This window comes from Macrosteles quadrilineatus, unplaced genomic scaffold, assembly GCF_028750875.1.
Source record: "Macrosteles quadrilineatus isolate MER2022 unplaced genomic scaffold, UCM_ALF_1.0 Scaffold_7__1_contigs__length_78375512, whole genome shotgun sequence".
Lineage (NCBI taxonomy): Eukaryota > Metazoa > Arthropoda > Insecta > Hemiptera > Cicadellidae > Macrosteles > Macrosteles quadrilineatus.
Genome location: NW_026542600.1, coordinates 5,881,043 through 5,908,532, shown reverse-complemented (window position 1 = coordinate 5,908,532; position 27,490 = coordinate 5,881,043). Strand labels below are relative to the sequence as shown.

The 27,490-nt window shown below is 35.8% G+C and overlaps 1 protein-coding gene across 1 annotated transcript in view; it reads right to left on the bottom strand.

Annotated features, from left to right (window-relative positions):
- LOC128997772 (plasminogen activator inhibitor 1 RNA-binding protein-like) overlaps positions 1–27,490 on the bottom strand; it is an 82,779-nt gene that overhangs the window by 15,800 nt on the left and 39,489 nt on the right. Inside the window, exons 4-6 of the mRNA XM_054423449.1 lie at positions 13,485–13,574; positions 11,043–11,277; positions 1,776–1,961 (exon numbers count right to left, since the gene is read on the bottom strand). Coding sequence (XP_054279424.1) covers positions 1,776–1,961; positions 11,043–11,277; positions 13,485–13,574 — 511 coding nt within the window. The remainder of the gene's footprint in view (positions 1–1,775; positions 1,962–11,042; positions 11,278–13,484; positions 13,575–27,490) is intronic.

Below are 27,490 nucleotides of genomic sequence, written 5' to 3'. Positions count from 1 at the left end.
TTCTGTAGTGGCGGAGTCATTTTGTGCACTCGGTTATTGTAACGTATTTTTTGTCGTAACACATTTATTTATGAATATAAGTACATATGTAGAATATAATGATGTAAAAGGTAATTTTTTTTAGCAATCCTTTTGGGCACAGTAGCAGGTTTTTTTTCAAATTTTTGGGTTTTGCAAATTACAAATTTTAAAAGCTACCCACAAAAATGCAATCTAAAAAAATTCCTACACATTTGATTCAAATGTAAAAGTTGTGGCAAATTTATTTCCCTACGTCAAAATATAAATATATTCTATAAGTTCAAAAAAATAGAAAAGTTATAGAATGTTTTCCAAAACAACTTTTCCCCCCTAAAAAATGCATTTGTTTTCGGCCATATAGAAAATTTGGTTATAAAACAACCAAGTTATTGACGTCAGAAAGTAAAACGTAAAATTCTTTCTTTCAAAAACATGAATTTTTGGGCATTTTCAAAAGCGCGTAAAATTTTTATAGGTAACTTTATACAAATTCCAAGATATACAAATTGAAGGGAATTTATTGCAGTTTCCAAAAATGTAACATTGTTATGCAAAAAGTGGAATAAAAATGTTTTCACACAAATATATGTAAATGCGTACTAAAATCAGGGAATAATTTCACAATTTTGTAAAATATTATAAAAAATAACTGATTGTAAGTATATATTGTTATACTATCAGAAAGAAAATAAAAAGTTCTTTCAGAAAATATATACTTTCATACATTTGGTTATAAAACCACCGATCTATTGACATCAGAAAGTAAAACTTCAAACTATAACGCTACACAATGAAAAGACACATCCAAAATGGCGATGGCGACTCGCCAGACTGAACGTCTGATTCGAGAAATCAGGGCTGACTTCTCCCACGGCGCAAAACAAAAATACTCGCCGTACAGACCTGCAACTGGTGTCAATTTGACGAACTACTAAATAGCTTTCTTCCGATATAAATATTACTCGGAAATGATTATTTAGCCAAAAATATAATAGCGTTTTCCATTTGTCAAAAAATTTACGAATGCCCATATTCACGTTCGCGAAAATTGACAAAAACATGACATTTTTTGGAATAATTTGTCGACCTTATGGAAACGAGATAGACAAAAACGTATAACAGAAGAGATGTAGTTCACGAAATATCCGTTGCTATGATACCACTCTTGTTTTGTCAGAGAATTCTATCATTTTCTATCAGCCAATGAAAACAGCTGTTTTTTGCCGATGGCACAATTTTTATCTCCCGCCAGTATACAATTTCAAATCACTAGTTTTTTAGAATACTGTTTTTTGGCTAAATAATAATCGCCGGATAATGTTTTATACATGAAAATTAATCCTGAGAACCTCCTCTTTCCAATGGTATAAGTTTTATTGCAATTTAAGAGAGTTTACTGGTCGAAAAATTAAGTTGAAACACACCATGTCCTAAACGTCAATTTTTTGACGCTGCCAGATCACACTTTCCAACATCAAAAAATTGACGAATGCCAGATATAGGGTTAAAAAAATTATAGGGATTCACCTTGTTCTGTTTTTATTTAATCCTATAGAGTGTTTACTTAGCATAATTTAATAATACTGTATTTAAAGTTTTCCAACACAGTTTAAGAAGTATATAGATGGATTGAGATATATCATTTTTGTATCTACTATCCATAAGAATGAACATGTACTAATTTCAAATTATCAAGTTTTGTTTAGACCTTCCTCCATTAGACTGCTAGACCATAAGACAAAAAGAATACTCACGCCAGGGGCATTGTCAGAACTGTTGCCACGAGGAGGGCCGCGTTGTCCTCCCCTGGGAGCACCGCGACCACCACCTCTACCTCCACGGCCACCCCTGCCAATACGAGAGTCTGCAAAAGTGAACTCAATGTCCAGGATGTGTTTCTGACGACCAACACGCTGAGGGTAGTCAGAACTGTCATATTCCTACAACAAAACACAATAAAATTAAAACATTATAGGTAAGAATAAAAGAGGCCTGAGGTACTACACTTAGGCTTAATGACTGGTAATGCTGAAGAAGACATCTTTGTAGCCTGAGAATAGTTGAATGAACCGCTCACAGAGAGTGCTATAGCCAAAATCATGTTATTCTTTTGGTTTACTATACCTTGATAATTGAAGTGATATAAAATATGAGATGAAATTAAATCAATCTTTATTATCCTATAAACACAAATACAATGCTTTGATCATGTCAACAAAGAGGCAGTGCATCATGGAGTGCAATTGTCAGCAATAGATATAAATAATAGACATGAAAAATTTCTTAGTATAAATAGGCTTAGGGGCCATACACATATTAAGAAACGCACTTAACACGTTCAGTGCGGCAGGCATTCCAACAGGCGCTCGCCAATGGCGGCGAGGCCCGGGCGAAGCCCCGGCGCGGCACCGTAACAGCGAACGCAATTGGCATTCAAATATTTCAATCTGACGAATAACAAAAGAGTAGCGGTGATTGTACTACGTTACCCCGAGATTGGACGTAGTTCCCTAAAACAACGAAAGGTAGCAGCACGTTCTGGATCAGTAGGCAGTGGCTTTGTAAGGATCAGTAGGCAGTGGCTTTGTAATACAGGGTTGGTACTGATTTTGGAAAATGAAATTCCCTGACTTTTCCAGGTTTTCCAGACTGATATTATACTTTTTCCAGGTATACCGTAAGACGATATCGAATAGTAAGAATCTATTATATTATTAAAGTGATACAATCAAATGTTATGTTAACGGTTAAGGCCATTTACCAAATAATAATATAGGCATATGGCACATCAAAATGAAGCTTGGAGTGTGTAGATTTGCCGAAAAGTATTGATATGGATGAATTTCCTAAGGGCTCTGCCCCACAGGCTGATTTCCAAAGGGCTACGCCTGGCATGCTTCCAAAGATGATTTAATTCAATTTATTTAATGAAACAGCTGGTCAGTACAATGAAGTGGTGTTTGTTTATTTACTCGAAAAATTTGTTTGTGATCCTTTATGTAGTTTTAGGAGGGTTATGTTTGGTTTTAAAGAAAGGTTGTATACGTTTTGTAAAGTATTGCTCAAAGTTTCAATTTGTAATTTATATAGTAAGCTACATGTAAAAAGGCTTGACCAAAATTGAAGGATTATGGTCAAACATGTCATTCATGAATCATCAATATAAAGCAATTGATGCTATTGCTACACTAAAGGTATGTTGTCATATTCTTTTGGATCTATATTAACATTAAAAGTAGGTGTTTGAAAGTAAGTAGGTTTACAATTTATATCAGTTTATATTTTCAAACTAAATCATAGAGTTGCTGTATTTTAAAACACCCATCAGGACCACTTCAATAGCTCTCTAGATCACATTTTCTCCCCGTTGCAAAGCACGGGTATAGCAGCTTGTCAAGAATTATTAGAAAAAATGTAGGCCTAAATAGTTTACTCATAAAACCAATAAGAAAAGAATTAAACATCTGGAATCTGGAAAAGTAAGAGTACCAACTAACTTAACCTCACACTTTATGTTCTACTTGGCCTTGACTTGACACTGGCAGATAGACGATACGGTGCTTCTGATACTGATAGTGATGTGGGCCGGTAATATTCCCAGTGGGAGGGAACTTATAAAATGGGAATATTGCCGGGAATTTATGAAAATTTTAAAATTTTGAATGTTTTAACACATATTGATGGTTAAAGAACCTTTAAACTATGTTACCTTTTGTAAATTTATACATTTAAATCTAAGAGTTGTCATTCCATGCATGATTTTCCTGTAAAAACCACTTTTAATTTATGAAACTGAATGGATTTTAATTATTGAATTCCAAGAAAAGAAACAGGCTTTCATCTGAGCGAGCAGCAAAACTGACATTTCTTTCTTACCCCCAAAGCAGAACAACGAGCGACGCTGCGACATTGTCGCGGACACGAAACGCCGAGAAACGCGGGCCTGCGGACACATTTACGGAGTCATAACGACGATCGCGCCGTGGCCGCGATTATTGGACCGACGATCGCACCGTGACCGCGAGTCATAACGACGATAGGGCTGTGACCGCGGAGTCATACCGACAGTCACGCCGTGACCGCGGAGTCATAACGACGATCGCGCCGTGACCGCGAAGTCCTACCGACGATCACGCTGTGACCACGAGTCATACCGACGATCACGCCGTGACCGCGAGTCATACCGACGATCGCGCCGTGACCGCGGAGTCCTCCCGACGATCGCGCCGTTACCGCGGAGTCATACTGACGGTCATGCCATGATGGCGAGTCATACCGACGATCACGACGTGACCGCGGAGTCCTACCGACGATCGCGCCGTGACCGCGAGTCATACCGACGATCGCGCCGTGACCGCGGAGTCCTACCGACGATCGCGCCGTGACCGCAGAGTCCTACCGACGATCGCGCCGTGACCGCGGAGTCATACTGACGATCATGCCGTGATGGCGGAGTCATACTGACGATCATGCCGTGATGGCGGAGTCATGCTGACGATCGAGCCGTGACCGCGAGTCATACCGACGATCGCGCCGTGACCGCGAGTCATGACGACGATCGCACCGTGACCGTGGAGTCATACCGACGATAACCCCGTGACCGCGGAGTCATACCGACGATCGCGCCGTGACCGTGGAGTCATACCGACGATAACCCCGTGACCGCGGAGTCCTACCGACGATCGCGCCGTGACCGCAGAGTCCTACCGACGATCGCGCCGTGACCGCGGAGTCATACTGACGATCATGCCGTGATGGCGGAGTCATGCTGACGATCGAGCCGTGACCGCGAGTCATACCGACGATCGCGCCGTGACCGCGAGTCATGACGACGATCGCACCGTGACCGTGGAGTCATACCGACGATAACCCCGTGACCGCGGAGTCATACCGACGATCACGCCGTGACCGCGAGTCATGACGACGATCGCGCCGTGACCGTGAGTTCTACAGACGATCACCCCGTGACCCGCGAGTCACAAGTTTCTATAGGTACCTGTAAATTGTTACCCATTTTTTGGTTTTTATAGATCAGTGCCACAAATGGTAAAAATTGATTTCGTATGTCTTTTTTGGTAACTGCAATACAGTACTTTTTTTATGCACAGAAAAAAATCCTGTCCCATCCCGTTCCGAAAATCGGGAAGGAAATAAAAATCCCGTCCCGAACTAAAATTTCAATCCCGTCCATCCCTAGTGTGTTTATATAAAGAAACTATAGTACATTTAAAGTTTTACTTCTGAAGACCTTGTTAACACTTGTTAAGGTATGTGTATATATATACGTATTTAAAAAAAAGTAAATTTAAATAACCTGATTATGCCTACCCCTTAATAGTTTTTTAGTTTTTTGTTTTAAAAGTAGGCTATACAAGTTATTGAAATTTACTTATTTTATTTAACTATATTACTAGTAGCCCTAAAGAGTGAATATATATATATATATATACCGGTATATAAGTCATTATTTAGCTTTTTAGTTTTAGCGCTTGCGGACACATTTTGAGGTTTTCACAGGCCGTTGCAGACACGTAGGAACCATTCTGCTTTGGGGTTTCTTACAACTGGAAACTCATGAATATTCAACCTCCAAGAGAGAGTAAGCAAGCAGAAGGCAACCCAGAGGAAACAGGAGGACAGGAAGAAAATGAAGACATCCTTGAGATCAAAGAAGGGGATGAGGATGAGATTGACTTGTCAAGTACCTAACAATGAAGACAATTTTTGTGGATTTGGAGATGTAGGTAGATGACGAGAAGGACGAAGGAAATGTAATGGACATAGAAAGTGACAGTGGCAAAGGAAACTTAAAAAAAAATACGGAAAGCAAATATATCATTTAAGTATTTACCATCAAACAACTGGAAACTCATGAATATTCAACCTCCAAGAGAGAGTAAGCAAGCAGAAGGCAACCCAGAGGAAACAGGAGGACAGGAAGAAAATGAAGACATCCTTGAGATCAAAGAAGGGGATGAGGACGAGATTGACTTGTCAAGTACCTAACAATGAAGACAATTTTTGTGGATTTGGAGATGTAGGTAGATGACGAGAAGGACGAAGGAAATGTAATGGACATAGAAAGTGACAGTGACAAAGGAAACTTAAAAAATAATACGGAAAGCAAATATATCATTTAAGTATTTACCATCAAACATTTTGGTTTTTAGCGAATTTCCCGTATAGGGAATAAGCTATTACCGTAGTACTCATGGTAAGATCTGGACGCGGGACCGGTTTTTTTTTTCGTTTTGAGGTCCCTAGAGGCCAAAAACAGCATCCGTTCAAATTCATATATATATATATTTATATATTTATATATATATATGTGTCCGTTAGCACGATAACTCGAGCAAAAATGATCCGATGTTGATGAAATTTGGTACAAACGTGTAAACCTACGTTTATTCGAACGAGTTCGCGATCCAGCATGATCGGACCATGGGAACGGGAGTTTACGGGGGGTTTTATGGGGTAAAAATAGGTTTTTCCCATTTTTGACCCAAAAAACATAAAATTTAGCAATTTAAACCATTTTGTAGATCTTAAAAAAACAAATAATTTAGTATAATGAAGCGTTATTATGCGCCTAATGGTTACGGAGAAAATTCCAAAAAATTGTAAATTTAAAATTCCCATGTTATTTTTATGGAGAATAAGTAAACTGTTGTAGTTTGCTTGTTTATGAACATATTTTGATCAAATTTGGAAAATGTTTTTATTTCTTACTAACTATTAACATTTTACAAAAACAAAAAAAACACAGTTTTACCCTCCCTGATGCAGCAAACCTAAGTACTTGTTAAACTAATTCTATTTAAATCGGGAATAAATGTTATATTTTTAAGTAGACATTTCAGTGTAAATCCAATCAGTCAAATGGAAATTCGCTTAGTCTGCAGGTTTGCTGCGGCGGGGGTATTAATATGTAGTCTTGGTTTAATATGTTAAACAAAAAAATTTCAAATAATATTTTTATTTCCTGGATAAATATCCAGGAACACTAGGTTTTGTTTGTTTCTGAATATCTATCTATTTACTTATTTAATACGCAAGCAGATTTTTTGTGACAATTACTCCTCCGAAAATACTGAACCGATTGTCATGTTTTTGGTGTCATTGGAAAGAGCGTAACGTGAAGTTGTGCAGGAAACTTTCTTTTTAGGGAAATAATGAGAGAGTGAGGCCCTGGAGCCCTTTAAAGTTTCATATTTCTCCATAAGATTAACATTGGAAACAAAAACTGTTATGACACTCCAGCTGTTGTCAGAAATCAAAAGTGAGAAGAAGAGGATTTTTATGTTAATTGTAAACAGTCAATAAGTTTTATAATTTAACAGTTTGCTACAAATATTTGCTGACTTGGTTGAAATTTGCTTAAAAATAACGCCTGTAATACTTAGTAATTGCTTGAATTCGAGCAACAGGGACACTAGTGCTTATTTAATACGCAAACAGGGTTTTTGTGACAATTACTCCTCCAATACTACTGAACCAATTGACATGTTTTTTTTGTCATTGGAAAAGGCTTAACGTGAAGTTGTGCAGGAAACTCTTTTTGGGAAATAATTAGAAAGTGAGGCCCTGGGGCCCTTTAAATTTTTGTATTTCTCCATAAGATTAACATGGGAAAAAAGCATTGTAACTTCATATTTGAGTTGTTTTTCTCTGGATCACTGGAACAAACTATAAAAGGTATAAAGTTACCTGAGTACTGCCAGAGTGATCCTGTGAATTACTTATGGATAACACGTTTCGAAGACTTAAGTACTCATCATCAGATCTTGTACAAGAACATTAAAACACTGTCACTTCAATAAGGTCGTCAAGAGTTTAAATACAAAACACAGACACATATTATATACAAACTTGGACGTTTTACGAATAAAAACGAGTAGGCCTACCGACAAAAACTTACAATGTCCAACCGCACAGTTACAGGTGAAGGTCAAACTGTGATGCGGAAGAAGGTGTGTGAATAGTGTTTTTGGTCTCTAGGGACATTAAAATGAAAAAGTATATCGGGTCCAGGTCTTACCGTGCCACCTACAGTAATAGCTACTTCCCTATAGGGAAATTCGCTAAAAGAAAACTGAATAAATAAAATATACACTGTGCTGCATTTCTTAGTAATAATTGAAAGAGCCGATTTGCAAACTATGGAAACATAGGAAAGTTATAGAAAACCACCAAGGAGAAAATAGAAATAATGTTTTTTTTTTTATATTTATAATCATTATTATGGACAACCTTATGTGGCTATGAGTAAGGCTGTTTGTAGAAAACACTAAAAAAACAAGATCAGCTTTTAAAAACATGATAAGATATTTACAAGAAATGTTGATTATATCGATCTGTTATGTAGGCCTACATCTTGAGTATTTCAATAATCTTTGAGTCAAATCTTTTAAAGTCATGAGAAATTATGACTGTTATTTGTTTTAAAATAACGCCTGCAAGTGCAATACATAGCAATTGCTCGAATTCGAGCAACAGGTACACTAGTTTTATTAAATCAAAAATGTTTGAACATATATTGTTTGTATTTCATTTAATCAGATAACTACCACAGTGACCGATTTGATCAATTTAGCTTATGAAATTATAAACTCCCAGTTATTTATTTCAATTAAAACATTGTATTATAATATATTTCAGTTTTTAAACCTACCCTGTTAATTAAAAATTAATTCCCGGGAATTTATGAGTTTTGGGTATATTGCCGGCAATATTCCCTGGGAATATTTCTTCAATATTAAATTCCCGGGAATTTTACATCACTAGATACTGATATATATCGATATTTTGCTTGCGATATCATCGTTTTATATCGGAAGAAACATGTGATATTGGAAAAATAACTGCCGGTACCATGCTTGTACCGGAGACAAAAAGTAGTACCAAACTAAACTATTAAATGTTTTAACTAACAGGATAAATATTTTTTATAAACTCCTAAAAGTGCAGTTTATTTAGTTTATTAAAAGTTGAATCAGTATTGGTATAAGTTCAATGAGGAATTGTATTCAGTATCGTATTGAAATTGAAACGATGAATGTAGGCCTATCCTTCCGCGCATCACGGTACTAACTAGCTCGGTGCGATCAATTAAAGCCAGTAATCAGAGGGTGATGATAGAATGTCTGTCGATGTTCGATGTTTTTTATATCGATGGTAGGTTCACGATGTTTTTGTTACATCGATGTTTTTGTCAAACTTTGATGTTTTTGACCAAGTATTGAGACATAGATGCAAAATGTAGCATATCTGTAAAAAATATAGTCTTTCAAGAGAAATTCTAGATTTTTTCCAAAATTCCCTGACTTTTCCAGACCAACAAAATTCCCTGACTTTTCCAGGTTTTCCCTGACCGTACCAACCCTGTAATATGGCTTGAAGAGAGAAAATCCCCGAAACCGGGACAAAAGCATTGTCAGACGGGATTTTACGGGAAATTTTAATACCAACCTACACCAAAATAAAGCTCGCATTCTAAGCTACAGGCTAGCAACGATTTTAACATTCCCAGGCAATGGCTGAGCTCATACTGAACTAATGTAGTGGGGGTTGCGCAACTACATCAATTGATGTAGGCCGATAGGAGCGATCGTGGCGCGACTAGCCTACATCAATTGACATGCTATCGAGTCAGTACTGAATGTGTTGAGGTGGGGAGGGGGTATGGCATAGCGTTACGCTGTGTTATATAGGTGAGGGGGGGGGGGGTTTGGCTCAACATTATGAAACGAGCACATTCCTCTTTAAAAATAACAAAAATATTCAAATTGATATCTAAATCAGAGTTATATAAAAGATATGTCCACGTCCGTCATGCTACCTTTATAACAGTAAAACTAAAAATAAATATGGAACTTTAGCTTTAATTTCCCTTGGAAATGTAACATATATTTACTGTGGCCAAATTTGTTACCAAACAGCTGTTTGTCATTTACCTTAGTTTTTACTTCAATTTTATGTTATGTTATAAGCTTATAAATCTTTATTTCGTTGTTTAGTACTTAATGATGTAACTGTTATTTATTCATTCATTTATCTGTTGAGTGTTTTATTAGTTATAAATTAAATTAGTTACGTTTTATTAATTAATATAATTTGATAATTATTAATATTATTAATTAATTTAGGCTAAAAGTAAAACATATCTATGGCCATACTTTTTTCCACAGAGGCCGACTTATTTTAACTGCACTGTCTTTAAAATTCACTGTCTTTAAAATTCAACATTTATACATTTATTTTAAAATGTACACTCAGAAACTTTTGTTCAGTAGAATTATGCAAGCGACTGAGGGCTGAGGGCGAGGGAGGGCATGTGAACCAGGCTTTACAACAAGGGCAAATTCTGCCAAACTTTCTCTTTTCCTACCCCCTTGTCCCGTTGGACGTTGGGGGGGTGGGGGTCTGCGTCTGCTTCACAGCTCCACCTCATTGATCGGCGGCTTTCGTGAAATTATAAGTTAGGCCTATCATTTTTGTTGATAATCAGTGAAAACATTTTTACCTATTCAAGGAAAAAAGTTGAGAAATCAAAGTTTTTCAAATGTGGTTTGTTTTATTATTCTGTATTTTAAAGATATTGTCATTTATCAATGTGTTTTCAGCTAGACTTATTTTCATAGTTTAACAAATGTTGAAGATTAACTAGTGAGAAAATGACATTATATATGATTTAAGTTCTAATTAATAACTATTCTCTTTTTGGTAGGCCTACTCACAGATCTCTTTTAACTTTTTAAGTTTAACACAAACTTTTATTAATTTCAATTTTTATTTTTTATTTCACAATTTATGTTTTTCACCGTCGCCAAGTCTCAAAATCGCCAAGTGGCAAAATAGCACAGTAACCGATGAACTGAAATCAAATTTTTGCGTCAATTCTTCTCGGTTTAGGTTTTTTTTTTATAAAAACCGACAACCAACCCAGCCCTACATAGCATCATTAAACATGTTTTAAATTGTTTTAATCAAAAGTGTATATGTAGTATGTACTATTATATTACCTCCTCCTCCTCTTCTTCTTCCTCTTCCTTCTTTTTGTTGAGAGCATACATTTTCTTCCACTGAGACAAGTCTTCACCTTCCCCGGCCTTTCGCAAGTTATATGTAGGCTTAGAGCGGCTTCCCTTCAGTGCCTTCCACTCATCCAATGTCAGTTCCTTGCGTTCCTCTTCTACGTTAGCTGGGGTCTCACCTTCTTCACCGCTACCAACTCCATTCTGTCCTTCAGCAGTTTCCCTGAAAACATTTGACAATTAAGAAAATTCTCTCTTTTGTATAACAGCAGAAAAAGTAATTCTAAAAGCGAAATTAGACAAAAGTGTGTTCCATAAGCGATTCAGACAGTGTCGTTTAATTACGTTTTCCTTTTCTCTGAGAGTGTATTTCAAGACTGTCATTAACTTTGTGCTTTGGCGATTGTTGTGTCATGTACAAATACTAGGATGTATCGATTCTCTATACCGCCGAAACTTGGACATTGATATCGGTATCGAGAATTGATTGTCAAAAGTCTATGCCAATACCGATACATCTGCAAAAATCGCAAATTACCCCCTTTGCTGCGATTGCGCATGACGAGGATGACGTTCCCGTGACCGCAGGATATGTTTATGATTTAGCCGTCACCGCGGAAAACAATCGGTGGAAATAGGCCTATCCCCTTAAGTGATGTAGAATTCTATACTGATGGTTCTAAGGTTAGACAAGAAGAACTGTAGGTAAGAAATGGGGGCTCAGCCCCAATCTAAAATATTGTACTTATGATACTTTAATCAAGCCAATGGTCACATACACAACGCTAGTGTGGTGGCCAAAAGCAGAGCAGAGCAGTGGCTTGCAGGAAGCTGCAACAGCTGCAAAGGCTAGCGTGCACGGGGATCTGTGGGACCATCAAATCCTGCTTGACAGCTGCACTTGAAGCAATACTTGACATGCTCCCGCTAGGGCAGGAAACCAAGAATCGTGAAGCCACTGCTGCCCTCAAAATGGGTAACAGAGTACCTGTCCATACTAAGGGACTTCCTGAGTATGGATATGGAACTAACAATGCCACACCTCATGACTAAGGAGTACGACTTTGAGATTCCTTACCAAGTTGCCATAGGAAAAAGGAATGACTGACAACAGTGCAATCTTAAGATGGGCAGATCATGGCTGGTATTTTATACAGATGGATGTCAAAAGGATGAGAATTCGGAGTTAGGGGTGTATGGTAACAAAACCAATATCTCCCTAGCCCTGGGAAGCACAGCGGCAGTCTTTCAATCTGAGGTCCTGGCGTTTGAGTGCTGTGCGAAAACCATCCTGGACAAGAACCTGAGGAAAACTCCTTTTTTTCACCTATATATCAACCTTTTCCTTTCACTCTATCTTATATCAAAATCTATCTTATATGTGTTTGTATCCATTTCTATTTCCATTTACACTGTATAAATATTTGTATTACTGTAGAATCTACAGTAATACAAATTATAAAGCATTTGATGTAAACACAAGTTACATTTGAACAAATATTGATTTTTTACAATTTTAAACCAAACTCGACTCGAAACTGCCGAGTTCAAAAAGATAAGCTCGAGTTTCAAGGCCGTACTCGACTCGAACTCGAAATCTCGAGTACTCGCACATCTCTAGTTAATATACAAATTGAAATGAGTTGAATAGAAAGGGGAAAATACTGATCCTCTCAGAAACATCCTCAAAACACTAGCAAAGTAGAACCAAGTTAAAATCGTTTGGATCCCAGGACACTCGGGGCATGAGAAAGCTGATGCACCGGCCAGGAGGGGTGCAGAAGAACAGCTTACAGGGCCAGAACCCTACTGTGGTACCCGGATTAGTTCTGGAGTAACCAAAGTCTGAGACTGGGTAAAGGTACGGAAGGCAGAGGCTTGGAGGACCAACCCAGGACAAAGGACTTCAAAAACATAGATCCCTCAATGAAAGACTGGAAAGGCGTATTGGGCCTAAAAAGAGGGATATCAGATTAATAGTAGAGATGCTAACTGGGCACAGACCTACTAGGAAACATCTTAGAACCATAGGGAGGTTATAGACAGACCAATGCAGGTTCTGTGAAAACGAGGTGGACTTACGGCTTTGGCCCAAAAAAGGTTGACATCTCTGAAAAGGCCGCAACTGGAACCTAAAAGAGATGAGGAAATTGGGCGTCTCACAGCTCCAAGGCTATGCCAGAAGCCTAGGACTGTCAGAGTGAATTGAGGGGTGCTACAATAGGTCAAAAGGCCGAAGTTGCAAGGGGTAGTATTACCCCAAACCCCCCACCTTGCAGGATAAAATGTTGAACATCTTTAAAAGGCATATACCGGTACTATGAACTTTCAACGAAAAATATATATGAAAAAAACTACCTCTGATGCACAAATGGAATATGGGATAGAGGAATGAATCAAGAATGCAGACATAGCTTATAATCAACATACTTGTCAGTGACTTCAGGCGGAGGTACTTCAACGTCAGTTTTCTCTCTCATCTCCCATGCTTCTTCATTAGGCCGGTTGATTTCCAAGTCCCTGAAAAAAGTAAATCAATTAAACAAGCGCAAGGAAAAATACCCCCGCCGCAGCAAACCTGCCGACTAAGCGAATTTCCATTTGTCTGAATTGATTTTCAAAAAATATATTTAAATAACATAAGGTTTAACGAGTACCTAGGTTTGCTGCTACAAGGAAACTAATAAAGTGTGTTTTTTAGTCAAATATTAATAGCTTAGTGTAAAATACATTAATTTGCCAAGTTTGATCAAAATATATCCATAAACAAGCAAACTACAACATTTTACAATATTCTCCATAAGAATAACATGGGAATTTTAAATTTACAATTTTTTTAATTTTCTCTGTTACCAATAACCGAACAAAAATACTTTGATATACTAAATTATTTGTTTTTTTAAGCTCTTTAAAAAGGTCTAAAGAGAAATTGGGAAATTTTGTGTTTTGAGGGTCACCCCCGTAAAGCCCCGTTCCCATGGTCCGATCATGCTGGTTCGCGAACTCATTCAAGTTTATCCTGCTTTACACCTTTAAACCAAATTTCATCAAAATCGGACAAAAATTACTCAAGTTATCGCGTTCACGGACACATATATATATATATAAATCTATATATATACTTTTGTACCCACCCGGAGTGGCAGTCACTGCGCTGGTAATTTACTCGGTGTGGCAGTCACCCGCCCGAAAGCCAGTCAGCTCTCCCAAAAGCCAGTCAGGTATGGCTTCCCGTGCATTTTATACGTATGAAAACAGCTAACCGGTGCTGCTGCCTGTGTCGATAAGCGTAACTGCAATACCAATGCGGAGACTGTCACCGTGAGTTCTATCGTGGAGTAGCGTAGCCAAGTACGGCACCCTCCTCGCCTACTTTTTAGCGGTAACACCCAGCGGTCTGTAACCTTCGTTGACTCCTTGTTACTATTTATGTTGGGATAGTGATTAACTACGTGTTAATGTTTAAGCATGTTCATATTCCAAATAACTATGATGCACCTCTAATAAGGAACATCGAATATTAATTAATTATAAACGGTTGAATCTTGATCCTACCTGTTCATCATCTCATATTTTAAGTTTTGATTATTTTTTTTCACCTTCAGTAGAAATTTTAGTTAATTTCTCCTGTATCACGTACAATATTTACAGTGTGTCCACGGACCGGGAAGATCGGGAATTATACGGATTTTCTTTATCTCGGGAAATATACGTGAATCTTGTCCGAGATACGGGAACTGTTGTCCGAAGGAGGAACTAACATATGGCAACGATATTATTCTATCTGATAAGAATAACCACGAAACTACACTCGATAGATAAAAGATTTCTATAATAATTTTAATTTTACAAACTTTTACAGGAATTCTATTTTGGGACGGATGAAAGATAAGGAAGCAACAAAAAGTGGTCACGAGTGCAAATGCGGGGGGGGGGGGGGGCACAATATGACAAACGCCAGAAACGATTATTTGTTTACTTTTCAGATTCCTTATCAAATCTCTCTCTCTCCCTCTCTCTCTCTCTCTCTCTCTCTCTCCCTCACAGTCCCCCTCTCTCGCACACTCTCTCTCTCTCTAACAATGTACAGTTTGTGGACTTTACTATTTAAGGTTCCCTGCAATTATTTCAGTTTAATCCCATACCTATCCTTATAGTTTCCTTTCTATTGTTTTTCAAAACAAATAGTAAAGCTGGTTAAACTATTTTTTTTTTCTTGAAACCAAACACTCTTTACCATCACCATCCGGTATTCTGCAGGGTAAAACGTTTAACACTGTGTTTATTAAAATTCAATGGCCACGCAATTTCGTGTTTTATTTTTTTAAAGTAATAGTAACTTGGATATTTATACATACCAATAAGTGCTGCAAGCTGTAATGAATGCTTCTGATTAATATCAAAATAGCTACTTTCCTATAGGGAAATTCGCTAACAAGTTATGAATTAATTTTTAATAATACATCGGTCATTGAATACCAACCATAATGTGATGGGGTTTTCTATTTGTAACTTAAACTTGCAAATACAGTAGAACCTCGCTTAACTGGGGTCGGACCGACATGATGCCTATGTAACCTCACAAATCCCAAGAAAAAGTTTTATGAATTGTGTTTTTCATTCTAATATTTCGATATGAACTATATATTTAACTATTTACGGTAATTTTTATGTGCAGTAGGCTCCCAATTATTGAAACATTAAAGTCCATTTGACAAAAATAAGATGGAAGCAAAACGGAGAAATATCGATCAGTAGCTTCAAGGTCAAGCTATACGCTCGCACCTACAGACTGACAATCTTGCACTGACACTGACATACTGACAATCGTCTGCTCCTGTCTGCTGTCACAACACTACAACATTTTGTGGTTGGGTCGTTGGGTGATTAGTAACCATGACCACTTGTGGATGGAGAGAAACCAAAGAGAGGATAGAACAAAGATAAATAATACGAGGTGTTTTACATCATTGTTATCTTTATCTTATTTTTATCATTGTTGTTATTACCAAAACGTCTTAAGTACAGTACTATGATTTTATGGTGTTTTATGAGTTATTTAATATTTTCATCCCCATACTTCTGTTCTGAAACATCATGTAGTAGTAGCCTATGATGACTACGGTACCTATCAGTAGTCTATTAGTCTAGATTTCCTTTTGTTTTGTTCTTTACGTGATTTATTGTTGTACAGTAAGCAAGTTTTGTTTTGGATTGAGTAAGGACACGGTGTAGTTTTATTACTGAACCAAGGTTAATGACTTAACATATCACGGTTGCGCAATACCTATTGTATTTTGACAATGTAAAATGCAAATGTATAATCACGTTAACCTTCCATTTATAAAGAGTGTCCCGGAACGGAATTGTTCCTGAGTAAGCACATATCTAAATATCACATTTAAATTTTCCAGAAGTCCTTATTTACCCACACAGCTAAAATCTTTTTATGCCTAACTCATTTGAAACCTGTACATTACATATTTTTGGTCGAGTTTTCGACCACTGGACGACCACTAGTTAAAGTTAATTGTATTACAACAATCTTTATAGTAAGCAATATAAGCTTGAATCGGACTTATCTGTCAATCTGCCTTCAGCTAATCCATCATATGATAGTACGTTAGAGAGTATGTCCATGCTGAAGTTTTACTTATAGTACCAAGAAATAAATCACACCCACACAGTGATTTGTGAGTATGTACATACACTGTACTGTGCTGTTTTAATGCTTTGTAGCTGATTGCTACTGTATTAACCTGTGATCGCATTAATTCCTTTCATAGGAACGTATTAAAAAAAATACTTCTTTTATTTTTTAACAATTGTATGATTTATTTACAATAACAGAAATGTGTAAGATTAAAACAAATTAATGAGTTGCATTGTCCATTTAAAGTTACATCATAGTAAATTAAAATTCCACTGAAACTTAAACAATAAAAGCCTAAATTAGTTATAAAGAAAACGCGAGTTTCCTTTATATTGCTTTTATAATCTAAATAAACATACCGAACCACGGCTTGGTCCCCCGGCACTTTTCATTTTAAATATTCAAATAAAGTAGATTTAAATGTATGAAATGTGACATGAAAAATTTCCACGGAACTTTTTTTGTCGGCTACTACTTTATTTTATTTTTTGGTCAGGTAAGTTTAAAAACAGTGGATTCTGTATCTAAAGAGTGAAATGTTCTATATCATTTTTTTAATTTTTAGCTTATGTACGTAATTTAAATTGTACGAGAGGGGCTTCCCGCCGTGCCGGGTTGCGCCGTGCAGGCATATTTTGATCCAGTAGGGGTGTTTGGTGTTTTGAATAAGAATACTAAATGGCTCGTTTGGAGGTCGTATCATTACAAATCGTATCATTTTAAGATTTTCTTACACTTACGAGAAATGCATTTTCCATTTTTTAGATTTCTCAGGTACAAATTTTATGAAAAGACATTATTGCATTGTTTGACAATAATATTGTACTTAGTAACTGAAATAAAAGTCAGGAGGTTAGTTATCAAACATACAATAGGCTTAAATAACGTTAAGTATTACTAATTGACGTTTATCAAAACCAGTAGTCAATATTTAGGTTTGTTGCACTAGATTTAGACACTTTACTTTATTTTGGTAAATTTGAATTACGTTACTGATCAAAAACGCAAACTGCGGACTTGCAATTGCTATTTTATATTCAGGTCGGATGTATTTAAAACTAAACAAATACAAACTCATTCGTGGTCCGAAAATCCCCCTCTTCCAAGTAAGGCTATAACGGCACATTGCAAAATGAGAAAGTTGAAATTGAAGTTGAAGTCATCTGAATGTTCGTCTACCTCTGGGCGCATCCCTTGCAGTGATTGAATGGTGTCAGACTCCGACCAGCTTGTCATGTGTCGAGTGCTTAAAACTGTACAAATTTGACTAGTAGAGTAGTAGTCTTCTTCTATAGAAATAAAATTACAGTGTTGTCTATCCATTGCGTAGAATTATGCAGTTTTTGGTTATTTTTACGTTTCATGGCCTAAGAAAGCCGAAACAAGTCTCATCTCAATTTCTGTCTGTCTGTCTTTCTGTCATTCTGTCTGTACCGTCAAAATGTAAATTTACGCTGCCTACTTCGAGAAAACTAGATTACCAATTAAGATTCAAATCTTTTTTCCGTATTCACTGGATTGGTTATAGTGTCTTTGGCTATTAAAATATGGCCTCACTACTTTGGAAATAAAATAACGAACCATCAAAAACCCGATTTTGAACTCTTACAGCTGCAGCAAACCTTAGTACTCATTAAACTAATATTATTTAAATAAGGAATTAATGTAAATATTTTAAAGAGATAATTTAGTGTTAATCTCGCAAATGGAAATTCGCTTATTCTGGAGGTTTGCTTCGGCGGTGGTATTTCACTGTTACTAGGGTAGTGATTAATATTGTGCAGTTTATATGTAACTTATAATCAGGCCCGGTTTTATTGCTTAAATTCCAACAAAAATAGTTTTATTAGGGTAGGATAGTAGGTAGATGATAAAATACAAATATAATGAAAAAATAACCTTCCAGCAGTAATATGTATTGTTTCTGAAATCAAGTATTACAACTGTTATGTCTGTTGAATAATTGAATAACATTTTCAGTTTTTGAGATACTAAGCTTTATAAAAAAATTATCACATTTTAAAACTTATCTTGCCTGCTATGGTTGGTAGATAATGGAAAATAGGATTTTTCAAGATATGTTTGGCCTATAGGATGTTTTAGCAAATTTTATCACTCAGTTTAGACGTAAACGAAATTTGCTCCCATGTGCCTATGGGAGTTTTGGTTTTCTTATCCGAGTTCGTTTGTCTCTTCCACCCGACCGATTTTCATGATTGAAGCCTCAAATTGAAGCTATGCACGCAGAGATTTCACATCAAGCATCGGCATAATGATATTTATTTATTTATTAATGCTAGTACCTGGGGACCGAGCTTTGCTCGGGTAAAATCATTAGTTTACTATGAAACCAGTCTTAGTATTGCAGACACATTAATCCATTCCCAAACTCCGCAATGCTCGCCTTTACTACTTCCTTCACCACTTCCTACGTCGTGGGCCTGTTTCCTTCTCTTCCCATATAGCATTTTAAGATTGCAGATACCTTAATCTAATCGTCATAAACAGTTTTCACACTCCGGACTACTCGCCTTTACTACTTCCTTCACCACTTCCTACGTCGCAGACCTGTTTCCCTCCCTTCCTATAGCATTTTAAGATTGGAGATACCTTAATCTAATCGTCATTAACAGTTCCCACACGCCGGACTACTCGCCTTGACTATTTCCTTCACCACTTCCTACGTCGCAGACCTGTTTCCCTTCTATAGCATTTTAAGATTGCAGATACCTTAATCTAATCGTCATTAACAGTTCCCGCACTCCGAACTATGCGCCTTGACTACTTCCTTCACCTCTTCCTACGTCGCGGACCTGTTTCCCTCCCTTCATATAGCATTTTAAGATTGCAGATACATTAATCTAATCGTCATTAACAGTTCCCGCACTCCGAACTATGCGCCTTGACTACTTCCTTCACCACTTCCTACGTCGCGGACCTGTTTCTCTCCTTTCCCTTAGCATTTTAAGATTGCAAATACTTTAATCTAATCGTCATAAACAGTTCCCGCACTCCGTACAGCTTGCCTTGACTATTTCTTTACCACTTCCTACATCGCGGGCCTGTTATCCTCCCTTCCCATAGTATTTAATGATTGCAGATACCGTAAGATATAAAGTCAATGCTACAATGTATCGAATAATCTTCAGTATAATCTTTGCTCAATAGAAACAACTGATGTTTTTCCTTTTGTACTGTATTTTGTTTTGCTAGTATACTATGGATAGACAACTTACAAGTATTTTGTTTACTTTTTCCTTGTTATTTAATTCAGCCAAGAATGTTACTTTGCAACCCATAAGACCAATGCTAAAAAAATGTGACTTTCAGTTTTATTTTTCTACGTAATTAGATTTTTGTTGGAAGTACTAACTGCAGTAAACTCGTTTTTAGGCCAGAAATAAACTATTTACAAGATTTGAAGAAAACCGTCGGAGCCGTTTTCGAGATCTTTCTGCAAGCAAGCAAGCATATATACATACAAGCAAACATTGCTCGTATTAGAGTATAGGATTGTGTTTACCTGGTACTCAAAGCTAAACCCATAATCCTTGTTGATTAACTAAATCCTACTAATATTATAAATGAGAAAGTTATTATAAATGAGATCTTATAGTGGTCAGTTGAAACCTTCCTATATAAAGAACAGCAGTTGGTTAGGATATTTTCAGATATGCTGGCCAAACTGTTATATATAAACAAATACAGGATCTGACAGTTTCAAGTAAAAAAAAAAATGCGTAATAGATCTATGAGGGGTACACTTCCATGTCTGTTGGCACAAACAACCAAATGAGTAATATTGATTATTCGATTGTTTAATTCGATACAGTATATCGTTTGTTAGTTAACCTTACCTAACTAACCAAACGATGTATAGTTAAAATACTATACCTCAACCTCGCCATTAAACATTCAGGTTGGAAATTTCACTATCAAGGGTGCTCTTGTCCTGTCCGTACGGAACACTGAGTAATATGCGCTACCAACTTATGAATAATTGTTTAGGCCTACGAACCCAAGAGATGGGCAATTGGTCTATTGGCTGTACGGTCCAGCGAGAGCAAATAGCGTTGAGAAGACACATTGGAAAAGCGATTTGAGCATAATCCGTAAACCTCTGTTACAATCACCCACTGCAGTTGTCACTTTACACAACCACCATTGAAGAGCCGTCAATGAGTTGAAACCTTTAATGTGAGCTATTGGTAACGCTTATGTAAAAAATGTAAGTTTCCCAGCCGTATAGAACACTGATTCAAGGTCTTTTCCCCGGTTATCAAAACTCAATACAAATTTTATACACAAAGAAGCTCTATTTTAGTAGTGGCAATATAGTGGTTATACCCCACTTTCGGCGTTTTTGGACTCAGGACTTTTAAATTTTTTGGCGAAAAAACACCCCAAATAGGTATAATATGATGGTTTTACCCCATTTTTGGCGTTTTAGAGGCTATATGGGGGCACTTTTTTGGTAAAAAAATGTTATTAATACTGAAAAACACGTCTGGAAATGGTAGGCATTTTTTGACCACTTTTTTAAAAATCCAGCCCACGACCTATACACCCCTATATAAATGTTCAATACCATTGTATAACACCATTCCACATCCATTCACATGTATATCTCAAAATCATGTAAGGTTTTGTAGATATAATTTTTGTATATATATTTTGTAGATATAAGTAGATATAATAGAAGAATATGACCCCACTTTCGGCATTTTAGAGGCACTTTTAGGGCACTTTTTATAGGGGAAAAATGAGAAAAATGAGTGGCTCATTTTTTGGCCACTTTTTTAAAGACCCAGCTCTCGACCTATACACCCCTATATAAATTTTCTACTTTTTTAATACTGAAAAACACGTCTGGAATATGGCTCATTTTTTTGGCCACTTTTTTTAAGACCCGGCTCTCGGCACGCGAACTCGGACGCGCTCCCGACCCATAGGCATACTTCTGATCCCCAGCGATGACAAACTAAAAGTCTTATGAAAAAATGTTTGAAACAAAAATTGAGGAACATCTAATCATCTATACTTTTCCCACTGAAAGTTTTTCTCTGACCGAAAAATAAAAAAAATCCTCGCTTACATACTTTTTCATGTTTACTCAAAGTAACCTTTTTATATTTTCTTTAATTAATAATTACACACTGGCACAAATTAAATTATATTTATATTGTATTAAACAGTAGTTCATGTAGAATTGTAATATATAAATTTCATGCTATAAATATTTTTATTAGAAGCTAGACAAACATTTAAGTGATAGGAGGCGCATCACTTTGAACATCATCACGCCCCCCCGACAGTGCCGTGCTGGCAACACCTAGAGTTTGAAACTATTGCTATTGCTGAAATTATATTATAACACATTTACATACAAAAGAAACTGGTAAATGGTTTTGAATTTTTTATCTTTTTATGCTGTATTATTATGTTGAAGGCCATTTTGGTTGCTGGAATTTTAGCCGTTTTGTTGTATATCAAGCCTTTTTGAGATATAAATATTTTTAAACAATAAAGTAGACCTTTATTTACTAATGCTGATATTATATTGCAATGCATTGGCATACAAATGAAAACGGTTTGATTTATTTGTACTCATATAAAATAATATAATTCTTTTGAGTTATAGGGACCTCTGGTGATTAAATCACAAATTAAGAACATTTATAATGGACTTTTAAAATAATTGAATTAAGTATAGACTTACAACATTTTAATGACAACTGTTTGATTTATTTGTACTCATTTAAAATAATGTTAAAATAGTATTTGATTTTTATGTTGTATTATTGTTTTTTATCAAAAGTTGAAAACTGTTTTGCTGTATCTCAAGCCAATAGATAGAATAGGACAAAGAGGTGTTTTTGGTGTTTTACCTATGAGAATAACATGGGGAGATTTTAAGCCACTTTTTAAAAATCGTGCTTACTCTTTATATATTTCTATATAAATGTCCAACTCCAAAAAATATTTTCAATCCTCATTAATGTCTGTATCATGTGAGATTTGTACCAGTTGGTTTGAAATATTTATAAATATAATGTGTTGCTGGAATCACCTTAAATGGCAAGAAACACATAGTCTTGGGACCTCTGGTAAAATATTGGTTTTTTTCTAGTTTGAATTAAATATTTGTGAAAAATTGAAAAAGTATGTTTTTTACTCAACTATTTTAGGGTCTTGAAACATGTATTACCGAGGAATCAGGCAAATATTTTGTGCCGAAATTATATTTTACCTTACGTGAGGACTTGGAATCACTATTTAAACTTAGTCCTGCTCCACAGTATTATTGCAGGCTTGCTTCTCGTCCCAAGTGGTGAATTGTGTACAGTTTATGTGTGGTGCAAAGACTGGGTTCTCTTTTTAGTTGTGACCAGCATATTCCTAAGATGCTTGATGGTATCCACTTTGCTTCTGAACATAAGTAAATTGTAATCTTCAGTTTAGGACTTAAAGTTAATGTCGGATGCGATGCCTCTTTGATCGGAAGTTTGGGTTGTGATTAGCTCAACCCCTATCACCAATATCAGCATAGATCCATTGAACTATTATGTGTTATTGTACTTTGTACTGATTAATATGTGTTTGGCACAACACACAATCCCAGTTGGTAGTTTAGGTGGTCAAAGTAGAAGTAGGGAGCATTGACTTTCTACAATCAAAATTGGATATTTAGTTAGAGCCTCAGACTGTAATATAAAAATAGATGAAAATGCAAACTCTAAAGGCCCCGACCGTGTTTTATACTTCTAGGCTGGAACAACCTTTACTTGGAATATCGTACATAAATTGTTTGTATACATAAGACTCTTGTAGTGAATGTACTCTTTGATGAAAAGACAAAATAAAGATGAAAACTACTTTATGCAAAGAAGAGAAAGTAATTGTGAAGGGTAGCTACAAACAATCGTATTTTAGTGAGCAATGAAAATTGCTATAATTATTGGGATTGTTTTGGATAAGTTTATAGATATGCATTGTGTTTACAGGAATTAATCATAGTGGGGATGCAATTTACATCGAGACATATTGATTTAGTTAAAGTGATAAAATGAAGACCAAGATAGTGGTGGATAAAGATTTTATTTGTTGAGAAATCGATGTGAGAAGGAGTTTCTTGTTAAACAATAACCTGGAAAACCAATACAACATAATGCATTGTCATCCCTCATTTGTATTGTACCTTACAAGCTCTTTTGTTCTTTACTCATTTTCAAAAACATATAAATTACAAAATAAGCCATTTGTTGTTTATTTTCAATTATTTACTGGAAACTATAGATCTATATTATTGTATGAACATAATGTCTGTATTTCATATATGTAAAAACAATGAGACCATGCTAAATTACAGAATTCAATAACAAAGGAAGCTGATATTGTGCTATATACCTGAGGGTGTAAATATAGAGGTGGGTATTTCCAAAGAGACCTAATGATGAATCAGAATGTGAAAGTTCTATGATAGAAATATTAAGAAAGCAAGAGTGATCATCAGAGGTAACATGGTCATCAGGGAATTCATAGGGAGGGGTCAGTCAGGTTGAACTAGTATATTGCAGTGATTTATCTAATATAGAAACAATAGTTACAAATAACCAGAACCAATCACTGAATATTGTAGTTAGTCTTCCTATCCTACTGTTAAAATATGAAACTTATTTTAACATGAGTTAGTGAGTTCATGCCTGGCAACATGAGTGTAATAATGGTTCCAAATGTATTTATCTTATTTTATGGTAGATTTCACTGTGTGTGCTTACTCTATAGTAAAACTCTTTGAGATCATTTAATATTTAACACACTTAGATTAGTGAATAAATCATCAAAGTGTGATATAAATATGCTGGGTGAAACATATTAAAACTTGCTATTATGTGTTATTGTACTTTGTGCTGATTAATATGTGTTTGGTAAATTAGCATGGCACAACACACAATTCCACATCTTGCTAATCATAGTTGGTAGTTTAGGTGGTCAAAGTAGAAGTAGGGAGCATTGACTTTCTACATACATTATCAATTAATTTTATCAATTAAAGGATTGTCAAACGTCTCGGTTTTGCTAACTATGACCTGGTGTCCCGAAAAGGTAAGATGACAATACATAAAGTTTGGACTATTGACTGTGATGTGAATTATGCATACTTCGTTATAAAAATTTTATACTATAGTATTTTTACAAGTTCTGGCTGTGACTGTGATGTGAATTTGTGTGTATTTTATCACATAAATTTCATACTATTTTCACACATTTCACACCACTATTATGATGTGTTGTGCCTGCATGGGTGTGTTGAGCCATGGATATCATAAACCACAAAGCTATAAGGACGTATGCTAGAACTGATCTAACCTCTGCCAAACCCTGAATACGAGCCTGGAGGCACAGACTTCGGACCAAGGATCAATTGTAAATAGACAAACCTGCATGATAGGATATAGAACACTGAAAAATGCAAACGTTAGAAACTTTAGTCTTTTACTTATTTACCCTTACCTTCCTCTGTTTTGGAGGAAACTGCCTTACAACCAACATTATGAAGATTGCATTAATACTCATGATCTTGGTCATTATAAAATTGATTAAACATAAATCTGTATTTGCCATTATTCATTGACCTTTCCTTGTCTATTATGAAAAAGCCATCCAACACTGGTGGTAAAGAATGTGAATGTGAATTTGATTAGTTGTGTGAAATTTGTGAAAATTGTGTGAAATATGTGTGAAATTTATGTAAACTTTTTGTGACGAAGTACACACTAATTCACATCACAGTCACAGTCAGTTGTTGTATACACTGTGTCATGACTGATGTAATTGAACTGTGACGTGTCATGTGTGAATCGACCTTTTATGTCGTCAAATAAAACAGCTGGTTTCTTCTCAACGATATTGTTGGATTTTTTTAAACGCTTGCTTATGACAACGTATAAAATGGAAAGAATTTCAAAATTTCACACTATTTTCACACATTTCACACAACTAATCAAATTCACATCACAGTCACAGTCAGTTGTTGTATACACTGTGTCGTGACTGGTGTGATTGAACTGTGACTTGTCGTGTGTGAATCGACCTTTTGTGTCGTCAAATACAACAGCTGGTTTCTTCTCAACGATATTTTTGGATTTTTCAAATGCCTGCTTGATGACAGCGTATAAACTGGAAGCAATTTCAAAATTTCACACTATTTTCTCACATTTCACACAACTAATCAAATTCACATCACAATCACAGTCAGTTGCTGTATACACTGTGACGTGATTAAACTATTACGTACCATGTGTGAATCGACCTTTATGTTGTTAAATACAACAACCAATTTCTTCTCAACGATATTATTTAATTGTTTGGACGCCTGACTGATGACAACGTATATGTTTGTATATCAAGTACTGTTTATAACAATCAACAAAAACTGGCCAATGAAAATTTTATAGAATATTGTGTTTCAAATAAAAAATGTTATGTAACATCGGTTAATGAAGAGTTAGAGAACAGACTGTAACCAAATGACTGACAGGTTGACTGAGAAACTATGGATGCAATTGAGATTGACTTGTGACTGGATTATAACAGAACTTTTGCTGGACTGATATGCATGAATAGACCTTTTATAGTACAAATAGTATACAATTTCTCTCAATGGGTCAACATAAAAATATTAACTGCTTTTACTTAGAAAAGTATGCAAACATTTACGTGATAACGTACATTTTCTAATATTATCCAAACAAGACGATATAAATTTAAAATCTAGTATTTTATAACAATCATATTAGTAATGACTTTTCATTTAATCAATATAAAAGTCTTTACCACCAGTGTTGGATGGCTTTTTCATAATAGACAAGGAAAGGTCAATGAATAATGGCAAATACAGATTTATGTTTAATCAATTTTATAATGACCAAGATCATGAGTATTAATGCAATCTTCATAATGTTGGTTGTAAGGCAGTTTCCTCCAAAACAGAGGAAGGTAAGGGTAAATAAGTAAAAGACTAAAGTTTCTAACGTTTGCATTTTTCAGTGTTCTATATCCTATCATGCAGGTTTGTCTATTTACAATTGATCCTTGGTCCGAAGTCTGTGCCTCCAGGCTCGTATTCAGGGTTTGGCAGAGGTTAGATCAGTTCTAGCATACGTCCTTATAGCTTTGTGGTTTATGATATCCATGGCTCAACACACCCATGCAGGCACAACACATCATAATAGTGGTGTGAAATGTGTGAAAATAGTATGAAATTTATGTGATAAAATACACACAAATTCACATCACAGTCACAGCCAGAACTTGTAAAAATACTATAGTATAAAATTTTTATAACGAAGTATGCATAATTCACATCACAGTCAATAGTCCAAACTTTATGTATTGTCATCTTACCTTTTCGGGACACCAGGTCATAGTTAGCAAAACCGAGACGTTTGACAATCCTTTAATTGATAAAATTAATTGAAAATGATTGTAGAAAGTCAATGCTCCCTACCTCTACTTTGACCACCTAAACTACCAACTACGATTAGCAAGATGTGGGATTGTGTGTTGTGCCATGCTAATTTACCAAACACATATTAATCAGCACAAAGTACAATAACACATAATAGCAAGTTTTAATATGTTTCACCCAGCATATTTATATCACACTTTGATGATTTATTCACTAATCTAAGTGTGTTAAATATTAAATGATCTCAAAGAGTTTTAATATAGAGTAAGCACACACAGTGAAATCTACCATAAAATAAGATAAATACATTTG